General features: G+C 37.1%; 1 protein-coding gene across 5 annotated transcripts in view; it reads left to right on the top strand.

Moving 5' to 3' along the window:
* Window positions 1-25,257, top strand: part of LOC143034595 (tyrosine-protein phosphatase non-receptor type 4-like) — a 279,323-nt gene that overhangs the window by 141,697 nt on the left and 112,369 nt on the right. For 4 of the 5 annotated variants that reach the window (XM_076200888.1, XM_076200887.1, XM_076200885.1 and 1 more), the window contains 3 exons: window positions 9,101-9,172; window positions 16,677-16,804; window positions 19,108-19,212. In XM_076200888.1, coding sequence (XP_076057003.1) covers window positions 9,101-9,172; window positions 16,677-16,804; window positions 19,108-19,212 — 305 coding nt within the window. The remainder of the gene's footprint in view (window positions 1-9,100; window positions 9,173-16,676; window positions 16,805-19,107; window positions 19,213-25,257) is intronic. The other variant, XM_076200889.1, reaches the window with a different exon arrangement.

The following is a 25,257-nucleotide window of genomic DNA, read 5'->3' as shown; positions in this document are numbered from 1 at the left end:
AGTTCAGAAATACCTTCTCTGGGGCATAATATGAGCTAACATTTATTCAGCTCAATCAGGCAACCCTAAACTCTAAATTGGGAACCAGTGGGCAGATTTAGTAGCCTTTAAGCAGTGGTTAAGAGAGGATTGTCTCCAAGTGTGGCATATCATGAGGACTTGTTTTAACACTGATTATGGCATTGCTAATAAGTTAATAATGTTACTTTTTTAAGATTCAATAGTATGTAGATTTTTATACATTAAAAAATTATATAGGTTGGAATTTTACTGGTACAAATCTGGAAAAATATACTTCACATTATGTGAATATTTTCTGTTTATTTCTGCTATATAAGTGATATGAGACAAAGTTGCCAACTTTTTATTTTCTATTTATTTATTTTTAACTAATATTCAGTGATGATATTTATGGCTTTAGCAAATAGTTCATTAAACAGACATTCATTATTCACATTTGACTACTTGGTTTCAATTTAGCTAGGTGACTAAAAGCATTATTTCTGTTATTTTTATAATTTTATTCTTGGGGTATTGCTTCCATGCTATTGTGGGGTTAAAAGCTGATCAGTAGCATGAAGCTGATACTTTAGGGTCTATATGGGGCACCCCTATGGACCAGAGTCACACATCATTTTGTCTGTGATAGAGGAAATCTCTATTCATACAGAAATGATGCTACTTTATTATACTGTGACAATCCCTCAATTATGCTGTCCCCCCATTCTTGATAATGTCTTGTACCACTTCTCTGAATAATAATTTTCTTTTCTTTTCAAACCCTGTGGTGGGGGAGAAGAATACTGCCACTGAGTGTTTCCACTGGGTCGTAAAAGGCAACAAAAACGGGATGGGGATAGGATTAGGTATTCTACTCTGTAGTCCCAAAGGGGACATTCCTAAAAATACAAAGCCATAAGAGGATTTGGGAGGAGTTTTTCAAACAGAACCCTAAGGTTTGGGTCTTTTAATGTGCATGGACATGGTACAGATGAGAATAAAAGGAAAGAGATAGGCAGTATTATTATGAGAAGAAAGATGGATGTGTTGGCATTGAGTGAAACTAAGTTGAAAGGGAGGGGAGAGTTTGAATTTGGAAGTATAGTTGGGAGGGTGTCAAGAGTGAAAAGAGAGGATGAGGAAGAGAAGGGGCGGCTATACTAGTAAGTGAAGAGATAGGTGAACATGTGGTGGAGTGGAAGGAGGTTTCTCCAAGGTTAATGTGGATGAAGGTATAATTGGTAAGGGATATGTGGGTTTTTGTAAGTGCATATGGGCCTGGTAGTGAGAAGAGTATAGAGGGTTTAAGGAGAAATGTCAGTGTAGTGGTATTGGGAGATCTTAATGCTTGGGTAGGAAATGAACCAGTAGATATTTCATCTCAAACACATTAAAACTTTTCCTCTCTACCTTACTTAAATTCCAAGTCTCTGCCCCATACAGTACTGTTGGCACAATTATCCCTTCATATAATTGCCTCTTTGCATCCATTCCCAGATGCCTATTTCTCATGATACTTTTTAATCCCCTAATGCATTTATTTGCTTCTCTCAATCTACTATGTTCCTCCTCCACTCCTCCCTTTCCTGCCATATGTGACCCCCAAATAACTAAAGCTATCCACTTCTTCTAGCCTCTCTCCTTTAAGACATACTCCCAGCATGCTGCTATCCCCCCCTTGTATATCTCATCACCTTACTTTTACCCACATTTACCTTCAACTTTCATCTATTGCATACCATCACAAACTGTCACTATCTCTCTTAATCCCCCCTCTGACCCTGCCACAGGTACAGTGTCATCAACAAACAACAACTGGCTCATCTCCTACTTTTCTCATTTTTTTTAACCGTCTCCAATCTTCTGCCTGTTATCCTTGCATTTACCACCTGCACTACCCTATCCATGTACACACTGAACAGCCATGGCGACATAGCACATCTCTGATGCAGCCCCACCTGTATCTCAAACCACTCACTCTCTCCATTTCTAATTCTAACACAAGCTCTACTACTCTTGTAAAAACTCTTGACTGCCCTTAACAGCTCCCAGTCCCATATATCTGCAAACCTCCCACAGTGCCATCCTATCCACCCTGTCATAAGCCTCTTCTAAATCCATGATGGCCCAAAAAACCTCCTTACCATTTGCTAAAGCTTTCTCACATATCTGTTTTACTACAAAAATCTGATGCACACAACCCCTACTCTGTTCCTCACCAATTACTCTCTCTGTTCCTCTCCTAATTCTCTCAATTGAAACGCTCCCATAAACCTTCCCAACTACATTCAACAAACTGAACCCTCTGAAACTACCACACTCACATTTGTCCCCTTTTCCCTTGTATAACAGAACTATACAGACACTCCTCCAGTCCTCCAGTGCACTACCCTCCCTTAGACATGCATTAAACAACCTCACCAGCCAGTCCTATTACTGTACTTCCCTTCTTCAGACACTGCATGACACCCATCTAACCCAAGTGCTTTACTTGCTCTCATCATTTTAATAACTACTTGTACCTTATTTTTTTTATTTCTCCTCATTTTTCTCACTCATCACTGCTACCACAAATCCCTCACTATTCTCCTCCACATTTAACAGCTCCCATAGAGCTGTTAAATGGAGAGAGCGAGTGGTTTGAGGTAATGGTGGGACTGCAGCAGGGAAAATTTATGTTGCCATGGCTGTTTAATGTGTACATGGATGGGGTGGTGCATGAGGTAAAGGCAAGGGTAATGAGCAGGGGACTGGAGGTTGTTCATGAAAGTGGGAAATGAGCCAGTTGCTATTTGCTGATGACAGTGTGCTTGTGGCAGGATCAGAGGAAGAACTAAGGGAGTTAGTGACAGAGTTTGGGAAGGTATGCAATAGGAAAAATTTGAAAGTAAATGTGGGTAGATGTAAGGCGATTAGATGTACAAGGGTAGAGGGTGGCAGTGAGCTGGAAATCTGAAAGGAGAGAGGCTGGAGGAAGTGGATAGCTTTAGTTATTTAGGGGTCACATATGGCAGGAAAGGGAGGAGTGGAAGTGGAGGTAAACTGTAGATTAAGAGAAGTATACATACATACATGTACCTAGGGCTTTTTTTCCCCTTCCCTCTCTTCTTGGCTATATATATGTATATATATATATATATATAATATATATATATATATATATATATATATATATATACACACATACTAGCCAAATTACTCATGCGTTGCTGCGAGTTTGTGAATAATCCCTAACCTAACCATACCCCACCTAACATTAACCCTTAACCCTAACCAAAATAAAACAATATTTAAACGAAATATAATTATCCAAGTACCTGGAGTGATAGGGTATCAGAATATTATGGTTATGGGGGTCTATCTCCAAAACCCTAGAAGGAGCTCATGAACAAACAAACAAATAAACAGACAAATGAAAGATAGTTATCCAAGTACCCTGGGTTATAGGGTTTCAGAATATATTTGGTTTTAGGGATCTATCTGCAAAAACCTAGGAGTTCGTGAATAAAGGCTAACCTAACCATAGCCCACCTAACTTAACCCTTATCTCTAACCAAAAATTTTTTTTTTTTATGAAATATAGTTATCCAAGTATCTGGAGCGATAGGGTATCAGAATATATATGGTTATGGGGATCTACATAACCCTAGGAGTTCGTGAACAAACAAATAGACAGAAAAATGAAAGATAGTTATCCAAGTAGCTTTGGTCGTAAGGTTTCAGAATATATATGGTTATAGGGGTCTATCTGCAAAAACCTAGAAGTTTGTGAATAATCTTTGTAGTGGGTTGTTAACACTACATGGGGAATGGTACTCGGCTGTAAGAGAAGAATTGAAACAAACTTTAAATATCTTTGGACTAACGGACTAGCTAGGTAGGACCACCCGCTCACGTGGGATCGATTTTTGTGGGAGGGGAAGAATGTTCGTAAGAAAATGAAAAGATAGTAGTGTATGAAAGAGGGCTATTAGCAATACATTTTTTTGTGAGTGATTAGGGGCAGTTTATGGTTGTATCTAGGGAGATATGGGCAGGGAACTTGGACGGCGCCTGGAATTAAAATCACCTAAAGATGAGAAAATGGTAGGAGGCATAGTAGTAAAGGTTGAAAAATGGAAAAATCTTTAGTGGGAGGTAAATTAGAATGAGAAGTTGTAGTATAAGAGAAAGTTAGAAAGGAAACAAATTTTAGTCAAAGAAAAAGTATGTGTAGATATTTGTGTGTGGGGCATGGTTATGTTCGTGAGAGGTGTATGTATCTTATGGAAAGTGAGTAGAGTTCACTTCCTGCGTGTGGCAGTGCTGATTAACCCCAGCTAGGTAGCAGGGTCCTGATTAGCCCCAGGTTGGGCATGGGTGGTCCTCATTCGCCCCAGGTTGGGCTTGAGCATTGACATTGAGTGAGCGATATCCAAAGTGTAGTCAGGAGAGTGGATCCAATGGTGGTGTGAGGAGGGCAGGCAGGCGAGTGTTGTTTTATCTTTCTCCTTCCGAGCACAACTCTGAAATCAGAGAATTATGTGACTTGGGAATCATGTGTAAATGTCAGAAGTGTAAACTCGCTCACGAGGCGCTGATCCAGGAATGTTATTTGGGGGGGGCCCGAACCAATAAACAATACTTGAAACACGCTGATATTTTAACCCCAAGAATAATGCTGTTGGCTTGGAGATTGGTCCAGAAACCTAAGCCTGTTTTGCTCGTAATTGTATGTAAAATCATATATAATTCACAAATATAATTCAAATCATAAATTCGCACTAAAAAGTGTTTATCCAAGGAGAATCAAACTCGAGATGAGTGTACCATACTCGGGGCATTGGGGGGGGGGCCTGGCCCCCCCCTTGTATTCGCACCTGTCGCTCACCAGTGTCAGCGAAGAGACCAGGCGTGGGTGCGGGCCGGTCGACAGGAGAGGCTCCCCAATTCCTTTCCATGACCAGCCAGCGAAGAGTTAAGGGTTCTGAATCAGAGTTGGATTAAGGGCCTCTACTAAGCCAGGGAGAAAGTGTGCGTGTATCTTTCTTTTCTTCCAAGCACAACTCTGAAACCAGAGAATTAGGTGACTTGGGAAATGTGTGTATTTGTCTTTGGTGTAAACCCACCTGCCTACGTCAATAGAGAGAGCAGCTTGGTGCCAAACTGACCACAGCAAAGGAGAAAAGTCTCCTTTGCCACGACCGGCCGGTGAAGATCAATGGACACTGTTGAGTGAGCTGGGACGGATAGCGATGTCTGACCTCTGCAAGTGCCGAGTTGATTATTTGGACTCATTTACTGCATTTCCTCCTGTGATAAAATCGAATAAAAATAACCAATATTTGAACATATGATAAAATTATACAACCATTTTAAATTTACATACTTTCTCCTTACAAACGCTATCATAGTTTGTGGCAACATTAATTTCACAAATATGAATAATATTTATGAACACATACAATGGTTTGTTTAGTCAGTCATTTTTATGTGATAAAAATTCTATGCGTGTTAAGGGGAAACTACAGTAGTGGCATGTTACCTCACCATACCCCACCTAACTTTAACCCTTCACCCTAACCATTTTTTTTTTTTTTTTTTTTCCCAAATGAAATATAGTTATCCAAGTACCTGGAGTGATAGGCTATCAGAATATATGTGGTTATGGGGGTCTATGTCCAAAACCCTAGGAGGAGTTTGTGAACAAACAAAAAACAGAGGCTACTACTTTATTATAGTAGATATTTATTTAAACATATTTATATATATATATATATATATATATATATATATATATATATATATATATACACACATATATATATATATTATATAGAGGTGAGATGGCAAAGTGAAAAGTTAAGGCTAGAGTAGTGAGTTTATTCAGAGCCAGACATTTTGACCTTTACGGTATATATATATATATATACACACATACATATGTGGAGTAGGAAACACAGGAGTCTTAGTCTGAGTTTATTCTTAACCTCTTCCCTCTGGGGCACATCGCACGTCTGGCAGCATTAGCTGCCCAACGTGCGATGTTGCGTCATAATAATCGCATTATAAAAAATAAAGTCAGTGCTCAATCGTTAGTTCTCTTTCACCCATGAATTTTTTTTGATAACCATAGAAAATATGATGAAGCCAGTTAAGAGAGAATGGAGGTTACGTAGGTACGACTACAATAAATATAATCAAGACGCTGACATCGGCATCATCGCGTACCCACTTGCTCCTCATGAAGCCTACGTAGGTGTCACCGTATGGAAGTGGTTAACTAGTTTCGCAGGTATGCTTTTTCAAAGGAATGGTGTACAATCATCACAGTAAAAGAAAGAAGGCTGTGATTGTGACAATTCTTCCCATATTATGCTACCATATTCTAATTTCATAAGCTTTGTTTCTTCACCACTTAATATTTTCATCATTGTCATTATTAACATAATTTTTACATTATTATATTACCATTATTGTTACCGGTATTATTCTCTTCTTTTTATTATTATTATCATTGTTATTATTACTTTAATATTATTAATTATTATATATATTTTTGATATTGTATTATTTTCATTGTTATTATTAATGTTATCATTTATTGAATTTAACACATTATTGCTAGAATTATCATTATTATTGCATTTGTTTATTATTTGTTACAATGAATATGTAATGTTCACACTTGTCGCCAACTCTGGCAACACGGAGAGGTAGTGAGGTCCCCCACATGTATAAATGCCCACAGCTCGTTTGTACACCATTCCTTTGAAAAAGCATACCTGCAAAACTAGTCAGGAATAAACTCAGACTAAGACTCCTATGTTTCCTACTCCACTTACGTCAACCTGTCAGAATGTCTCAGCATACATACATACATACATACATACATACAGATTATGAGGCACATGCCTTAGTAAGGTCATAAGAGCCACAGCTCTGAGATCCAAGGTATCAGATGGGCATTTTTCTTCATATCTTCCTCTATTCAATAATAGGTCTATGCCCATCAGCTTTATGCACCATAAGATTTTATGCTGCAGCAATGGTATAAGCAAAATTGTGAAGTAATTTTGGGTTAAGTATTAGATAAATTCCCTTTAAAAAGGTGCAAACTAGATGGAATTCATGTGGTTGGTTGGCTTAGGAGATCTTGGCTCCTACTGGGTGACAGGTCATCCATGTATCTCACCCACTGCCCTGGGTCAGAAGCAATGCAGCAAAACACAGCACATCCACAGTAAGGCTACTTCATTTAATCGGTGAACCCCCTCTCTGCCCCATGAAGAAAAAGAGAAGACGGGGAGAAATCCATTTGGTCTGCATTAGAATATCATTCATACATACTCCCTCACCCCTCATCCCCCACCCACTCCTTTCCATGTATCACAGCATCATCCATACATAACCATTCTCCACCCACCCCTATCTTCTGTCTTCGCCCTTCCTTCCTCAACAGACATTCCCCTCTTCCCCAATGTCCCTTTTATCCCATCCATCCATCTCATCCTTGGTTGCCCCCTCTGTTCACTCCTTCCACCTCTGTCTTTCACAGTTAGGTTGCATGTTTTCCACTTAGTGAAACTCAAGGAAATAATTATTTTTCTCCTGTAGACACATCACCAACCATTCCATCATAGTTTCCCCCCTTTGTCATGACAGTCATCCATTCCAGGTGCCTTTTAACCCCTTCCATACGGTGCCGCACACGTAGGCGTCATGGACTTAGATCTCGGTGGCAGCAGCCAATGCCAGCCGTACGACGTGTCGTAATAATACTCGAATCATAAAATATAGTCACCGCTTATATCGATCGTTCTCTCTTCACCCGTGAATTTTGATAACCATAGAAAATGCGATGACAAATGAATTAGAAAGAATGTCATTATGGAGGGGCGACTACAATAAATATAATCAAGACGCCGATATGGCAGCCTCGCGAATACACTCGCTCCCCATGACGCCTACATGTGCGGCACCGTATGGAAGGGGTTAAGCTTTTGTTTATCATAGTCTCTCTTTTTCTCTGTGTCTCTGTCTCTTACTCTCTCTCTCTCCCCCTCTCTCTCTCTTTCTCTCTTCTCTCTCTCTCTCTCTCTCTCTCTCTCTCTCTCTCTCTCTCTCTCTCTCTCTCTCTCTCTCTCTCTCTCTCTCTCAGCATCATTCCTCACTTCTCTACATTCAGCAATTCTTACACTGCCATGCTCAAACTTTATCCAGGCAACATAATATCTCTTCCTTGTTTGATTTTTGGGCCACTCCAGTAGCTGTTATCAGTTGCCTGGAAGCCATGGATCTGCAATATAGACCTGGGGTAATATATTAAATGATCGATTTGACAACTTAGAATATTCAGCCCATCTTCCTGTCACAGTGCACTGATGGCATAATCAGAAGCATGGTTGTTTTGCATTTGCTTAGTTATGGGTTCAAACCCTACATGACTCTCTGATTCCCAGTAGTGACTGTTACCTGCCCCAACATTCCAAGCACTTAAAGCAAAAGCGGCATCACTTGCAATAATAACTGTCTATCTGCTCCTTTTAACCTCTCTTCTGTACCCAGTTAACCTCCCTGCATTCTTTTTACCTCCAACTCACCTTTTTATTCTTTTTCAAAGGTCTCAAACTCCTACATATCTTACATTTGTTCTTCTCTCATCCTCTCTTACCTTGTGATTTGCCTCCACTTTCTTTACCCTATACTTCTCCTATGCTTCCTCCTTTCATCTTACAACCATTCCTCATGTGCATTTATCTTTTTCTTCCTCCATTGGCCTTGCCTCTTCATTCCACCATTCACTGTTTTTCTTTCTGTTCCCACCCATCTTCCTCATCCCACACACCATCTTTACATATTTTAGTTTAATCCAAAAGTTATTCACATTTTGAAATTTACCAGTCATTATATTGAGCAAGTGTTCCATAGCATTGTACTTCAATTGATATATTCCTACTTTTTAAGTAAAGATCAAAATAGTTGAGAAATGAATGAGAAAATGAGAGCATATATTTCACTTGGATGTTGTAATGAATGTTTGGTTTAATGGTGGTAATGAAGGTGTACATAACTTTGACAAGTTTTCCTTACACCTGTGTGTGCCTTATATGGCCACCAGACAGATAAAAATGAAGTTCAAGAGGGAACCCAGTCGATGTTGCAACCATTGAAAGAGAGACTTTATAATAAGGTTGGATTTGCATCTACACTGCTTCTTGCAGTGTAATTGAGGACTGATAATTGTGTGGATATTTAGGCATACTAACCAGAGGAACAGGACACTCACTAATCTAACCTTCTTTTTTTATTGTCTAACTATTATGTATCCTTGCTGGGGTACAGTTTCATTACATGTACAACAGACAAAAATAATGTTCCATTGTAATCTGTTTCACTCAAGTTTGACCTGCACTTTTTCTGCACAGATCACATTAAATGGGGAAAATCTGAGGGGTTAATAATTGTTGTCATAATTTTCATTGACTGGAAACCCACAGCTCTGAAGTAGACAGCAATAGTCCATGGGCCCTACCATAGATCTTTCTAGGAAGAAACATTGGATTGTTGTCTGTGTTGTATTAGTGCAGGTCTGGTTCTTTGTCACTGACTAATACAAGAAGGAGGAAGAGAGCAGTCTCTGGTTGTTATTTCTCCTTATGTAAAAATGTGATATATATATATATATATATATATATATATATATATTATATATATATATATATATATATATATATATATATATATATATATATATATATATATATATAGGTAAAGTTGATAAATGACAAACATAGATATAGTTGTAACTTTTATCTTATGAACACATGACAAGCAAACCTGTTTTCACAGTATGTATGTAGCTGTACATGTGGCTAGCAACAGACTCATTATCCTTGTACAGTACACATGTACAACAGTCTTGTCAGGCAACACAGTTTCCTCCCCCACTCCTTCCATACTAAACACAGCAGAATAACCATAAGTTACATAGCTTGAATATGAATGGAGCCAAGAATGGGAAAGGAAGTTCAATACCAAAAGATGGAAAGTACCGGAAATGGGTAATAGTGGCAAAAGGCCATCCTTAAACTATTCCTTAGAAAGTGAACCCATTACAAAAGCAAAAGAGGAGAAAGACTTGGGAGTGTTGATCAAAAACAACTTGTCACCTGACAGACATATCAACAGGATTGTGGGAGAGACATACGGATTATTGCAGAAGATTAAAGTGGCATTCCATGATATGGTTGAAGAGTTGATTAAAAAACTCATCAAAACCCTTATACATCCAAAACTGGAATATGCATTAGCAGTATGGTCCCCACACAGAGTTAAGGACATAAGCAGGATTGAGAGAATACAAAGGGCAGCAAACAAACTGGTCCCCAGCCTAGCAGATAAACCATATGAGGAAAGACTAAGTACTGGGTCTGCCAATTTTGAAAGATTGAAGAGAAAGAGGTGACATGATTACAGTATTCAGGTCACTAAAGAAGATAGATTGCATTGATAGAAGACATCTCCTGATTTAAGATGGGATGACTTTAAGAGGTCATGGAAGGAAATTAAGAAAGACCACATGTTGAAAAGATGTGAAGAAATACAGTTTTCCATATAGATGTATAGATATGTGAAATAGCTTAGAAGGTGATGTATCCCAGGCTCAAACAATACATGAATTCAAATATAAATATGATAATTAGAAATCAAAGATATTGATTAAGTTGGAAGTGAGGGAAGTGTTCAGTTCCTGAGGATAATTGGATGTGACAAAAGCTTCAGGAACTAACAAGATCTCAAAATGGATACTTAAAGAATGTAGAGAACAACTAGCGGACAAGATCCACAGTCTTAATACATGTTCATTGAAAGAAGAAAAGTAGGACACCAAATTTCAACCCACACGATGCTCACATTGGAAATCAAGGATATAGATTAAGTTGGAACTGTACATGAATTTGAGTCTAGGTATGTTAGAAAATTAAACAATAGGAAACACGAACCAACAAGCATTGTTCTTTTCCCATATACAGCAATCACTATACCACCCAAAAACCACTCCAAATCAACGGATTATTCCCATCAACGGACACCGTTACCCCACTTGTAGTCCGTTAATGAGAGGTCAATCTGTACTACAATTAGGTAAATACATGTGCTTTGCATGAAACCCAAAGAACTCAATCAGAAACCTTCACTGTATGAGGGAATAAACTCTATGAAGAGTGTCTAAGTGAACTTAATCTATTTAGTTTATCCAAACATAGAATGGAGAGTGATTTGATTAGTCTTTAAAATGTTCTATGGATACGTTGATATGAATACAGATGATTATTTATTGAGAACCATAGTAATATCTCAAAAAATAACATTTGCAAAGTAGTCTATTAAAGATCAAACACCAATTAATCAAAAACTTTTTCTTTAACCACATTGTAAATGTTTAGAGCAAACTACCTTTTCATTGGTTATTTCATGAATTCAAATGCAGTTGACACTGAAAAATACCCTATCTCCCAACTCCCTTTTCACCCCCATTCTCCTCCTCACCTCCTCATTTCTTACTCTATCCAGCCTAGTAACCCCTATCATACTTCTCAGACACCTCATCTCAAACACATTCAAACTCCTTCTCTCTTCCTCTCTTATGTTCCATGTTTCTGCCCCATACAGTGCTGTCGGCACAATCACTACTTCATACAATCCCCTCATAGCATCCATTCCCAAATGTCTATTTCTCTTTACACTTTTTAATCCACCAAGGCATTTACTCGCTTCTCTCAATCTACATTCTACCTCCACCTTCACTCCTCCCTTTCCTGCCACATTCACACCCAAGTATCTAAAACTATCCACTTCCTCCAGTCTCTCTCCCTTAATACTCACTTTCAGTCTGCTGCCACTTTCACCCCTTGTACATCTCATCACCTTACTTTTACCCACATTTATCTTCAACTTCCTTCTTTCACACACTTTCCCAAAGTCTGTCACTAACTTCCTCCTCAATCCCTCATATATATATATATATATATATATATATATATATATATATATATATATATATATATATATATATATATATATATATATATATATATATATATATATATATATATATATATATATATATATACATACATACATACATACATATACCAAGGCTTTTTCCCCCTTACCAGGGAGGTAGCCAAAAAGGAAAAGGCATAAAATCATTCCCACCCATTCCATCCCTGAATACACTCCACACCCCTCCACCCTCCCTCCCATCTTAGCACCTCCTAGATGACGGGTCATCCCTGCACCTTGTCCACTGCCCTGGGTCAGAAGCAGTGTCGCAAGACACAGCACATCCACAGCAAGGCCGCTTCATTAAATCGGCGACCCCCCCCCCCTCTCCGTCCCCCCATATAAAGGAGAGGACGGGGAGAAATCCCTTCGGGCTGCGTCAAAATTTTGCTCACACACATTACCTCACCCCCCATCCCCCCGTCCATTCCACCTCATGCATCACAACATCTTCCATATACTGTACAACCATTCTCCATTCACCCCTGTCTTCTGTCCTCTCCCATCCTTCCTCAACAGACATTCCCCTCTTCCCCAAAGCCCCCTTCACCCCATCCATCCATCTCATCCTAGGATGTCCTCTCATGTTCACTCCCTCCACATCTGCCTTCCATACCTCCTTTACTAGTCTTTCTTCACTCATTCTTTCCATGTGTCCAAACCATCCCAATACTCTTTCATCAACCCTATCTCCCAACTCCCTTTCCACCCCTGTTCTCCTCCTCACCTCCTCATTTCTCACTCTATCCAGCCTAGTAACCCCCATCATATTTCTCAGACACTATATATGCGTGTGTATTGTATATATATATATATATATATATATTATATATATATATATAATATATATATATATATATATATATATATATATGTATTTATATAGATATATGTACCACAACTAACACCATAGTCAGACCAGACAAAAGAAAGAGAAAAGAAAGAGTTGAGTAAGTGAAACTATGTATTTCAATTGCTAACTGCAATCCTCTTCAGTATTTGGTCTGTATCATATATAGTTTCGCTTACTCATTTCTTTCGTCTGACTGTGATGTTAGTTGTGATTTACAAATGTATTACTACATATCTCACCAGTGATATATATACACTGTCACACAAGGATATGCAGTACCTATCAATATTGGTTCTGTGAGATGGGCTTCAAAGAGAATTATTTCCATGTTGCCCATTTTCAAAACATATCAATACCTTCACCTCCATGTAGGGGTGCAATCCTGGTTGGTTGATACTTGGTCCCCAGACTGGGCAAAGGATCACTATCAACTTTGATTTCCCACCCTTAACACACACATTTTTCATATAAGGAGAGCTTAACCAGTGATTGCAACCCACCTCTTCGCTCATGTCCTCTTCCTCATCCTTCTCGTCCTCATCCTAAGACTAATATCATAGAAATTGACCCACATTGATATAACTCATACACACAGAGGTCTGGTGTTTCTTGTTGGAGAGAGAAATATGAAAATATATGAGAGCTTGTACTAATTACTATGGGGCCCACAGGTTTCCAATCATTGGATCTTTGGGCAAGTTATTCTTATCAGTCAAATCTACAGACACTTGAAAATCCATTTTTTCAACCTTATTCAACTTATTTTTTATATCTTCCCAGTCAGTGCTAGTGCTAAGATTTGCGGGACCCAATTAGAAAATAAATAGTTGGAACTCTACACTACTAAAGCTCAAAATTGATGTTTTATTTTTGTGTAGTATGCCAGTTTTAGCCAGAAAACATTAAATGCATTATATACTAAATATTGAAAGACAATTTGAAAGTTTTAAATTTTCTAATACAGGTTAAAACAATAACACTAGTTTAATCATTAATATTTTCTAAAAGTATTTCACTGAGACAATAACTTTGAGAGCTCATTGACAAATCCCTCAGTTTATAAGGTCTCCATTGTTATTATTTTCTTACAGTGTTCTCTGGTCAAGGCCTAGGCTCAAACACTTCCACACGGAGCCCCCTTGAGGCACTGGGCCCAATTTGATCAAATCTATCAAATATGTTTAAAACTGACACTGTTCCCTGTGTGATATTTTTCAATTTTGTCTGCCTGGTCCACCTTTCCTTTGTGGTTATATTTCTCTGGTTTCTTTTCCTAATTAGAAAATGCATGAAACCTGCTGTTCAGGGACATATGCTGTTCCGCAGCACATGTTGAAGTATATGTGTACTGGTTACATGAGGCTACAAATCAAAAAGCATATATCTGATATATGATAAATCTTAATTAAGAATTTTGTTTGATTTGAAACCATGAATAAATCTTATGTAATAGATATAGATTAATTAATTTTAGTAATACCATTTACTTTTAGTTCTATTATAGTAGCAGAGCTGGGCACTAGTCCATTAATCCATTAATCACTAAGTAACCAAGTTAAAAATTTCAGTAATGGATTAACTTTGAAGTTAATTTTGAAAATCAGTAATGAACAAATTAACTTCCATTAAATTGGCAAATTCTGTTGATAGTCTGTTATCTTCATATGCAAACTTTCCCTTATTTTCAGATTTTTAGTACAGATTCTTAAAAGAATATGACATTATAATTGAATAAGTCATTGTAATGCTTTCCAACAAAATAAAAATGTATTATTTTATAGTGAAAAAACAATCTGTGCTTTGATGAGATGATCACAGAAAATGAATAAACAAAAAGAATATAAAGATATCTCTTTTGGAGCACATGACATGTTTCCTTTTTGCTGACATAAACTCACCAACAGTATATAAACTATGTCTGACATACGGTAGCTTTGCTAATATGGGCCTGGTGGGAGTTTTGCCTGACTGCATGGTTATTTTATTGCAGTTTGTGTTTGTGCACATATATGCTCACTTTCCTTCTCCAAAAACTTCAGAGAAAAAAAAAATACAAGTTCTTCACTGTCTCTATTCCTAGGGTATATCACAGATTTTGTTTTTCTGCTTAGATAATTTTGTTTTCTGTCTGACTGATACTGGGGTTGCTGAGGTTGTACCTGATAGAGACCAGTTCCTTATCTGATTTATTTTGTTACTCAAGTGACATATTTAAAATCAAAACAAAGAAATGCAATTAATTTGTCTGTTTCCACCCAGGTAATAGCTAGGCAATGGTTAAATTAGCAAACACATTCATTCTAACTGATATTCATTGGAGATCTTTATACACTTAAAATTCAAACAAAAAATGAAGGATTAACATCAATATGGTTTTTAATTACTTTTTATCTTTTATAGTCCAGTAATATCTCAATTTCAGCCATTTTTGCATGTTAGCAAGCCTTGTAAAACATATTTTTACACAATTTAACATGTTTTAGAGCTCAACAGATAATAGTATACTTCAAATAGAATAAATAAAAAGGAAAAGTTTAAAATGGTCAGCTGTTATATTAGCTTACTAATAAAATACTGATTATACAAAAAAATACATACATGCACTTTACCTTTTTCTCTGTGCACAGATTCACAATGCATTAACGTGATGTATCACAGGTATAAAAATCCCACAACTACTGAGCATAGTTTAGGTTAGAAAACATTTATAATGCCTTAAGAACTTTTTATGTAAGTTTTGTAGAATTTTACTCTGTAAAACTGAAAATGTACCAATTTTCAGTCAGATAATCAGGCCTACTTACAAACTCAATAATATCTAGACTCTGGTTATATTTAGTTCATAAGGGGTCATTATAGATCCGGGTAAAATCAGCCTTAAACAGTATCACCTCCTGTGATTGGTTAAGAGTTAAGACATCATAAGGCATAACATTTTATATAAAATAGAATCTGATTGGTACTTCGTCTTGCACAAAACGATGTTCTGTTCTGGACCCAGTGGCCGAGTTGTGCTTTGAAACTGTGGGCCTTGAGACAGTGTTGTATTGTATATATATGATACATCTCCCCTATTGACATTCATCATATCACTCAAGAATTTGAGTGCATCAAAAATGTCAGTATTACTTGACCTCAGCAAAACGAGAGGTTTGAAACCCAATTGGATGACTACTTCCTTCTTAAGTGAAGGAAGAGAAGTTAATTTTCAGCTGCAAGTTGTGCCTACCTAAGTCTGTTCTAATTAAGAGGCACATGCCAAGTCTGAATAATCTCAAACAGTACATGAAGAGAACCTACACTGCTAAGTTAGTGCAGTATGAAGAGGGGTGAAGGCAGGGTCTTTTCATGGGAAAGTTAGGCTTAGGCTTCCTTAGATTTGATTAGCTGCACTTCATTGAGCTCATTTTCACCCTCATCTCCCAAGAAAACAAGCAAACAAACTGTTGGGGAGTTTTTGCATCACAGCTACTGCCAGTGGCATGACAGATTAATGGATTAATGGTAACTTCTGTTACATTCTTCTTGAGTTAACAGAGTAACGATTAACGAAGTTATCTTTTTGGTTAATGGATTAATGACTAATAAAGTTAATTTTTTGGTTAACGGTGCCCACATCTATAGTAGTATTAAAATAAGCTATTTATGAAATTGAAGTTAAGAGTAAAGGGACAAATTTATAAGTTGTAGTGCATGCTCCTGCAGGATAAGAAATAGTAATATAGTTCAAAAGTAGAATTTAAGGCTTAACAAAGGGATATGATTTCTTTTGCAGTCTGAAAACTATGATAGTGTTCTAGGCTTCAACCTGGGGTCATATAGAGCATGTAAGTGTTTATGGAAGTCTTGTGTTGAGCATCACACCTTCTTTCGTCTTCACACTCCTCGCCCCCCATCCAGAAGGTAAGTAATAGCTTAAGAAAAAAAGAAATGCACTATATTTCATGATTTTGCATGGATCATGCCTTCTTAATGAATTGCCTTGAGCCATTATAAATATTGTAATCACATATGTGTATCCATATAAGACTTTTTTCTATAATGTTACTTGTTAACACAAATCTATATTTCATATTTGTACAGTGTGTTCCTATATTTTTTTTTATTTACCTTTGGTTTTTTTTTTTTTTTTTTTTTATTATTATTATTATTAAGTATGAACATGTGTTGTATCTATATACCAAGGGCTTTTCCCCCCTTACCAGGGAGGTAACCAAATTGAAATACATGTACCCACTCCCATCCATTTCTAACTCGAACTATTCCATTCCCATCCATCACCCTTTCTTCTCTTTCATCTGAGCTCCTTGTGGATGAAGGGTCATCTCTATCTCCCACCCACTGCCCTGGGTAATGCAGCAAGACTAATAGAAATAATACAAGAAAGGAATGGATGGGCAGATTGTGCCTTCTTAGATTTACAAAATGCTTTTGACAAAGTACCACACAAAAAGCTACTAAGAGAAATTGAAATAATAGGTGGAATACAAGGAAGGTTATTGGAATGGATGAAAAATTTCTTGAATGGGAGAAAAATGAGAGTGGTACTCAGAGATAAGAACTCAAATTGGCTCCAATAATGTTTGCCATATATATAAATGACATGGAAGAAGGTGTGCAATGTTATTTGAACTTCTTTGCAGAATGTACAAAACTACTAAAGAGAGTAAGTACAGAGGAAGATTGCAAATCACTACAAGAAGACCTGGACAGTCTGGAAATGGAGTCAAAAGTGTAAAGTGAATTTCAACATCAAGAAATGTAGTATAATGGAATTCAGAAAAAGCAAAAATAGAATATCGGGACAATATGAAATTGGTACAAAGGAAAATAAAAAAGTCAACTCGTAAAGGGACCTAGGAGTAACTATCACCAATGACACAGAGAAACTTTTAACTTATTAAGATCAGTGAAAGCGGCCTTTGACTACATGGATGAAAAAATGGTAAAGAAAATATTAGTTACATTAATAAGACCAAAATTGGAGTACTCTGCGACACTATGGACACCTAGTACTAAAAAGAACATAAATAAATTAGAAATAATTCAAAGAGCAATGACAAACATGGCACCAATACTTTCCAGATTGAAATACAAACAAAGATTGGGCAAACTCAAACTACCAACCCTGGAACAAAGAAGAGAATGAGGAGACCTGTCAACCTGCTACAGAATTATGAAAGGGATGGAAGTCCTTGATAGAGATGACTTACTAAAGTGGAATAGGAGAAAAACCAGAGGACATGAAAAGAAACTTAAAAAGGATAGTTACAGAAGAAATCTGAAAAAGAATAGCTTCCCACACAGAGTGATAGATATCTGGAACAAACTGAATGAGGAAACAGTGAATGCAAAAACTATGCAAGAATTTAAGATCAAACTGGATGCTGAAAGATACAAAAGCTGGTCACTATGACCATAGCTCTCTTCCTGTAAAATACAACTAGGTAAATACAATAAGGCCACTTCATTTAATCAGCAGCCTCCCTTCTCCATCCCATTATGTGGAAAATAGAGAAGATGGGAAGATATCCCTTTTGGCTGTGTCAAAATATCATTCACACATAACCCCTCCCTACTCCCCCATCTCCTGCCCCCTCCCTTCCCTGCATCACACTGTCATCCATATAGTCATTTGCCACTCGCCCTTGTCACCTGCCTTCTCCATCCTTGTTCAACAGACATTGCCTTCTTACAAAGGATTACAAAGGTGGAGCATGCCAACAGGAGACCTTTTGGTCCACATCTAGGTTAGATATTAAAAAAAAAAAAAAAAAAAAAATCATAACAATAAATGAATAAATAAAAACTATAGTAATGTAAATAACAAATGAAATACATAAATAAATGCATAGGTATAGTTAACTAATAAACAAACAGGTAAATAGTAAATAATAATAAATTGACATATAACTACTAATGAGAATCAAACAGACAAATGATAACAAAACAAAAACAAATAATATGAAATAAATGATAATCATTACAGCATCTTGCTCAAAGCCCTTTTACCCCATACATCCATCTCATCCTTGATTTCCCCCACAACTTCATTCCATCCACCTTTGCCTTCTTCACCTTTTTTACTAATCTTTTTTCTTGTATACATTTTTATATTTTTGTTTATTATGATCATGTATTGTTTTAATGAAATATAGATCCCAAGTAAATATTGACCTTATTTTTCCCTTTATATTTTTTATCAGGCCAATATTAAGTCTTGGCAGCAAATTCCGATACAGTGGTCGCACCGAGTACCAGACAGTAGAGGAAGGGAAGAGGAGAGCAAGAGTTGAAAGAACTTTTGTGAGGTAAAAGAAGGAAAACTTTTGTGAATTCTTCAGTATTCATTCTTCAGTTCAGAGTTAACAGGTTATTCTTGCAAAAGTAAGTTCAGACTGAGGATTTTATCCTGACTAATGTCACATGATTTTATTCAAGTGGAAGAAACCTCCATCCCAATAAGAATGAAAAAGAAATCTCTTAATTTAATCCATTTAGAAGTTTTGTTAGATATTTCTATCTTGAAGGTGAAAGGGGATAGACAGGATTGCACAGTTATCATAGCACCAGTGGGCCTGGCAAGATGAACATCCATTTATTGTTGCTGTGGATTTGTTCACATATACTGAAGTTTCATAAGCCTGAGCAGTATAGGCTTGTGTCCACTAAGTTAACAAGTGATCCTTTGCTGGTACAACATTCAGACAAAACAAAGAAAATACTGCTACAGTATACAGACAATATATACAATCAGTGATGAATTATGCAAGCCCTGCATGGGCCCCAGATCTCACTAAGACACACCTCAGCACTCAACAGGTTATACAGAACAAAACATTAAAGACAATTACAGGCTGAACAAATACAACACTTACAGACCACTTACACCATGAAACAAAAGTCCTCAAAGTCAAGGATCATCTTGACATGACAAACACTTTCTGCAGCCTCCACAAATACACCCCATCCACTACACTACACAAAAGTGCCCACACTCTTCAAAAAACATAAAAAAAAAAACACCCAGATGCCTATATCACACACAAATACTCTCTTCTCTTCCTCCACAACCACCAGACACTTGCCTCCAGAAGCATATCCATAGTCATGTTGATCATTGCTCCATCAGCAAACTGAGAGACAATACATTGCTGCATGCCAGACCCCCTGATACCCATCCTTCTAAATCTTCTCCCTCCCAAAAGGACAGAATGCACCTAGCCAGGCTGCTGTGTGGCCACCATCCACCCCTTCAAAGTTACCAGAAGAGGCTGAGTGACTGCATCACAGATGACTGTGCAGGATGTAACACTTCACCCCATACTTAACACATTATGGAAGACTACATTGTACACAATCATACATGCCAGCATCACAATGTATACTCATAAAGGATTTGTGGGAAAATCCTGTTCCAGCCATGGCATTCCTCAGAGATGGACTACTCAACCAGAAAGTCTAGGGAAAGACAACAACAACAACAAGTGATCAGATCCTAGGGCTTTATGTTCTTGTAGTATACAGACATAAGTTTCAACAGGGGTTGCTTGCAACTTATGGTAGTGTTAAGAAGTTATTCTTCTCAGTCCATTGTGGAGTGCTCTGGGATCCTATGCAGATTTGTTGGATCCCTACAACATTTGTTATCCTTAGGCTGGGATCTGGGACAGAGTACTATAAAGTTTGGAGAAAGCATATCTGGCTTTTTCCTGTTAATTCAAGAGTAAGGTAGGTGTGTGAACCTGTTCCAAGATTTTTCATCAACTCTAAATCCCAGCAGTGATTATTCTCTGCCCCAACAGTCTAAGCACACAGGCCAAAAGTACAAGCTTTGGCAAGAGCTACGTGCCTCTTGAGATAGGCTCCTCACCTTCACTATCTTTCATGGATTGGGTATTCGAGAGTTGTTGATCAATGTCATTGCAAAGCATCCATGGGTAACACTAAGGTCACCAATGTTGTTTTTGTCAATAAGATAAAGCAAGCATAGAGAGATTTGATATTGTAGCTATTACTGAATCCTGGATCAATATAGCAGGTAAACATTTCCTTCCAGAAATTGAGATAGAAAGATATAGACTAATTTACAAAGATAGGGTAGGCAAGAGGGGGAGGGGTAGCACTTTTCACCAGAAACATAGCCAAATGTATTATCAACAATTCAGTTAAGGAAGAGGAAAGCACAAAATCTATTTGGGTGTAGATTATAAGCAGGAAGGAGAACTTATTATCAGAGTGCTATACAGACCTCCTAACTTTAGCATAGAAAAGACTGAACCCCTGTTTCAACAAATTTGCAGAACACCCCAGTACAAAAATTTTGTGATCATGGGAGATCTTTAAATATGAAAACATTGGGAAGATTGAGTAGGAGATCAGGAAGCACTGATTCTTTTAAATGTGATACAAGACAATTTCCTAAAACAAATTATTACTGACACTATGAGGGGAGAGAATATTCTGGACTTATTCCTAACATACAATACAAGTGGGTAATAGACTATGCTCTAGCAATCATCAAGAAACAAGATACATAATTCTTCCAAGATATTGTTATTAAATTCTGTACCATTCTCTGAAACTAAGATCTTAGAAGAATTGTACAACCACTCCTCGTTTAACGACGACAATTGGGACCGGCGCGCCGTCGTTAAACCGAATTGGTCGTTAAGCGAAAGTGTATACATATACAGGTAGTTCTCGTTATATGCAGGGGTTCCGTTCCGCGGACCCCCCCCCGCATATAACGAATTCGCATATATCGAACTATTGAACCTATGGGAAAAAGGGGGATACGTTCTCAACTCGGATTGATTTATTTTTTATTTTTTATTTTTTTATTGATTTATTTATTTTTTACATATTTTATTTTGGCAAAGGGCTTACATACTGCATCTCATATATGTTTACATACATTTTAGCATGTAAGTATTAACCTCGGGAAAAGACGCTACCGTAAACATCACTTATTTCGCCAAGCGTATTTTCTTCAGCTGTTTGAAAAATCAGTCTGTTTACAATTCACATTTCAGACTGCTTGCTACGCTTAAACTGACTGTTGATGTGGTCTGGAGATACACAGGCAGGCTTACTGCTTAGAGTTTATCCAGTGGGGAGAATAAACGATAATTCTTGCAGAGAGTGAAAATTGACGAAATTAATTGGGGCAGTAATAAGTATCAAAAATTAATTTGTTTGTGAAAAAAATAATTAATTTGTGTATCAAAAAAGCTTAATTACCTGCAGAAAGACAATGGTTAGGCCTATGAAACAGGAAGGATGCCTAAGACAATGCCATCTGTACAGCTGCCGGTGTTGTTGTTGTGATAACCCCGCAGTGATGCCAGCCCTACCTAGCTGATGCAGCCAGTGTTACCACACGGCTTTATGCGCACCAACTTCAAATATATAATAGGTATTTTGAAAAAAATAATCGGCCGCGACTATTTTTATTTATTTATTTTTTTTAGGTCAAATCGCATATCTTCGAATATATCCCCGCACATATCGAAAAGTGGTGCAAATTCTTGAATCGCATATACGCGAATTCGCATATATCGAAGTCGCATATATCGAGAACTACCTGTACGTACATGTACTGTATGTACAATGTCCAGCAATACATGTATCTTTATTTTCGTGTATTTTCCCTCTTTTATACAGTACATTAAAGCTTTATTTACTGTTTATTTACGGTGGTTAGGTTCCTGAAATTACCGTATATGACCAAATCCGCGTATGCTGACATTCCATATTGAATACCGGGGTATTTTTTTAGTTTCGACCATGGGCACAATATAGCAATAGAAAATTAATTATTAATTTTGTAAATTAAAATGTATCAACGTAATATGCAATTTTGTGGGCGGAAATGAAAGTAGAAAATACCATGCTACAAGAAAATATGCTAATGAACGAAGTCGGTAGCATAGGATCGGGACACCATCTTGTCGTCTGCCAACGTCTCTCACGACGACGACAACGAGGACGAGCCGGATGACATTTAATTTGCAGGTAATGATTTATCAAACACAGGTTAGGTTAGTTTAGTTTAGGTTAGACAAATTTATCATCCTTTCATTTCTTTGACATCGGCATCTATCATAACAAACATGGTGTACCATTCGTCTGACATGACTTCGTTACTTACGAAATTTGTTTTAGCACCTTTTTTTTCCGCTCACAAAATTGCATATTACGTTGATACATTATAATTTACAAAATTAATAATTAATTTTCTATTGCTATATTGCGCCCTTGGTCGAAACTAAAAATTTACCACTACCGGTATATACTGTACCCCAGGTAGTTTTTTCAGCTTGCAGGATGGTAATGTAGACCTAAGCTTCAGAACACTTTACCTCACAGGTAATATCCACCGTACAAGTTCATTTATAACATCATACAAATTTGCCTCAGCCAACTTAATTATCGTACACGACGTCGTAACTTCGGGAGATTCATTAAACGAATGTCATAAAGCCCGTCGTTACTCCGAGTTGTCGTTAACTGAGTAGGTCGTTAAACGAGGAGTGGGTGTATTTCACCAATCTATGCCCATTAAATTGATGCCTGAAGTGTAAAAACCTCAAGGTAAGATTTGAAGCCCATTTTCTCTCTCTCTCTCCTAAAATAATGTAATTCATAGTATTACTATGACTGCACAAAGTGGTGGAGGTTGATGGATGTCTTGCTTCCTCTTCATGTGTCACATCTGTCCAGCAACTTTTAAACTTCTTGATCCACTCATACACACTTCTACATGATAGTGCACTGTCACTGTATTGTGCTAAAAGCCTCCAATGAATTTCAGCCCCTGACACACTTTCCAACCAGAGAAATCATGTCACTGTTCTTTGTTCTTCCTTGGTGCATAATGCTAGTGGAGCTGTTATGTTGACATGCAAAATGGCATGATCAGGCTCAAACTTAAATCATGTGGCCACAACAGTACCAACTATAAGCATGCATGTGCAGAACGCATTGTGACAATAATAAAGATATGTTAGGGCTAAAGTGCAGATACTTTTTTACTCTCCCTCGTATAATGAGATAAATACTACAATGGTTTACTCTAACAGTCCCTTGATAACAGTGTGGTATATCTTCCCTGAGTAACTTGTGGATCCACCTGGAGGCCACAAGCCTTCTGCAAGATACAGTGGCAATAGATTGGTTGATTGATTGAATATTAAAAATAATATTAGCTAGGCTTTGCATATATTGTAAGAACAACATTCATAATAAGCTCTGATATTTGTAACAGGTTATAATTTCTCTTTACATACTTAAAACTATCAGAAGAGTTAGACATATTTCATTTGGATATTATTAAATTTGTAATCTAAGTGAGAATTTGATGAATGGAACATAAAATATCTATAAAAGAAGTATATTCATAATGCAAAAAACAAACTGATTTTGTGATTGAATGTTGCTCAGTCATGCATTTAAACCAGAGGTATGAATATTCAATAATGTGATCTGAGATTGAAAACCTTGAAACACTTTTTGATTGTCAACAAAATCTTTGGATATACCAAAAGCACCTGTGAAGATTTGGGAATTGCCATGGACAAGCCAACAAGAAAAAGGAAATGTTTGATGCAACTGAAACAACAAAAGATGCTAACAAATCACATGAAGCTGAGATGAGAAATTTTTTCATTGGTGAATACAGTCATCCAAGATATATTTTTGAGGTTGCAGCACCTTCACCACTTTGTTGAAAAATACAATTTTCTGTTACCAGCCAATCTTTTGAAAGAAGAATATGCATTCCAATTGGGTCATTTGATTTTGATAAAGAACAATTTCTGTTGCTGAAGTAGAATGTCAGTGTGAACTGTGGAAACAAGGTCCATTTAAACTCTTACTGTTCATTCAAATGCTCAAGCTGTCAAGTTCAGTCCCAGACATTGTCATATTCCCTAGGATTATTTTTTTCTGTTCTTAGTGTACATGTGAAAGAAGTTTTTCAAAGTTAAAATTGAAACCCAATGAGCCCCCTTTGAGAAATTTGGCAATTTTATCCATTGAGCACCAGTGGCATAATTGGAAACATGTTGGTCATACATTTACCTGTTAGTGGGTTCAAGTCTTGCACTTCTCTCCAATTCCCAGCAGTGACTATTACCTGCCCCAACAGTCCAAGTGCATAAGGTAAAAGTGATGGCTTCAGTTGCAGCTATGTGTCTCCTGGTGTAGCCTCCACTTTCTTGACAGAAGACTTATGCGTTTATGATGGACTTCATGAATTTGAAAAAATAGAAAGTTTAGTTTATATAGTGTCTAGGCTGGTTTTATATATATATATATATATATATATATATATATATATATATATACATTTA

Source organism: Oratosquilla oratoria, chromosome 17 (genome assembly GCF_046742065.1).
Source record: "Oratosquilla oratoria isolate Oo_2021 chromosome 17, ASM4674206v1, whole genome shotgun sequence".
NCBI classification, from domain to species: Eukaryota; Metazoa; Arthropoda; class Malacostraca; order Stomatopoda; family Squillidae; genus Oratosquilla; species Oratosquilla oratoria.
This window is presented reverse-complemented; position numbering and strand designations above follow the sequence as displayed.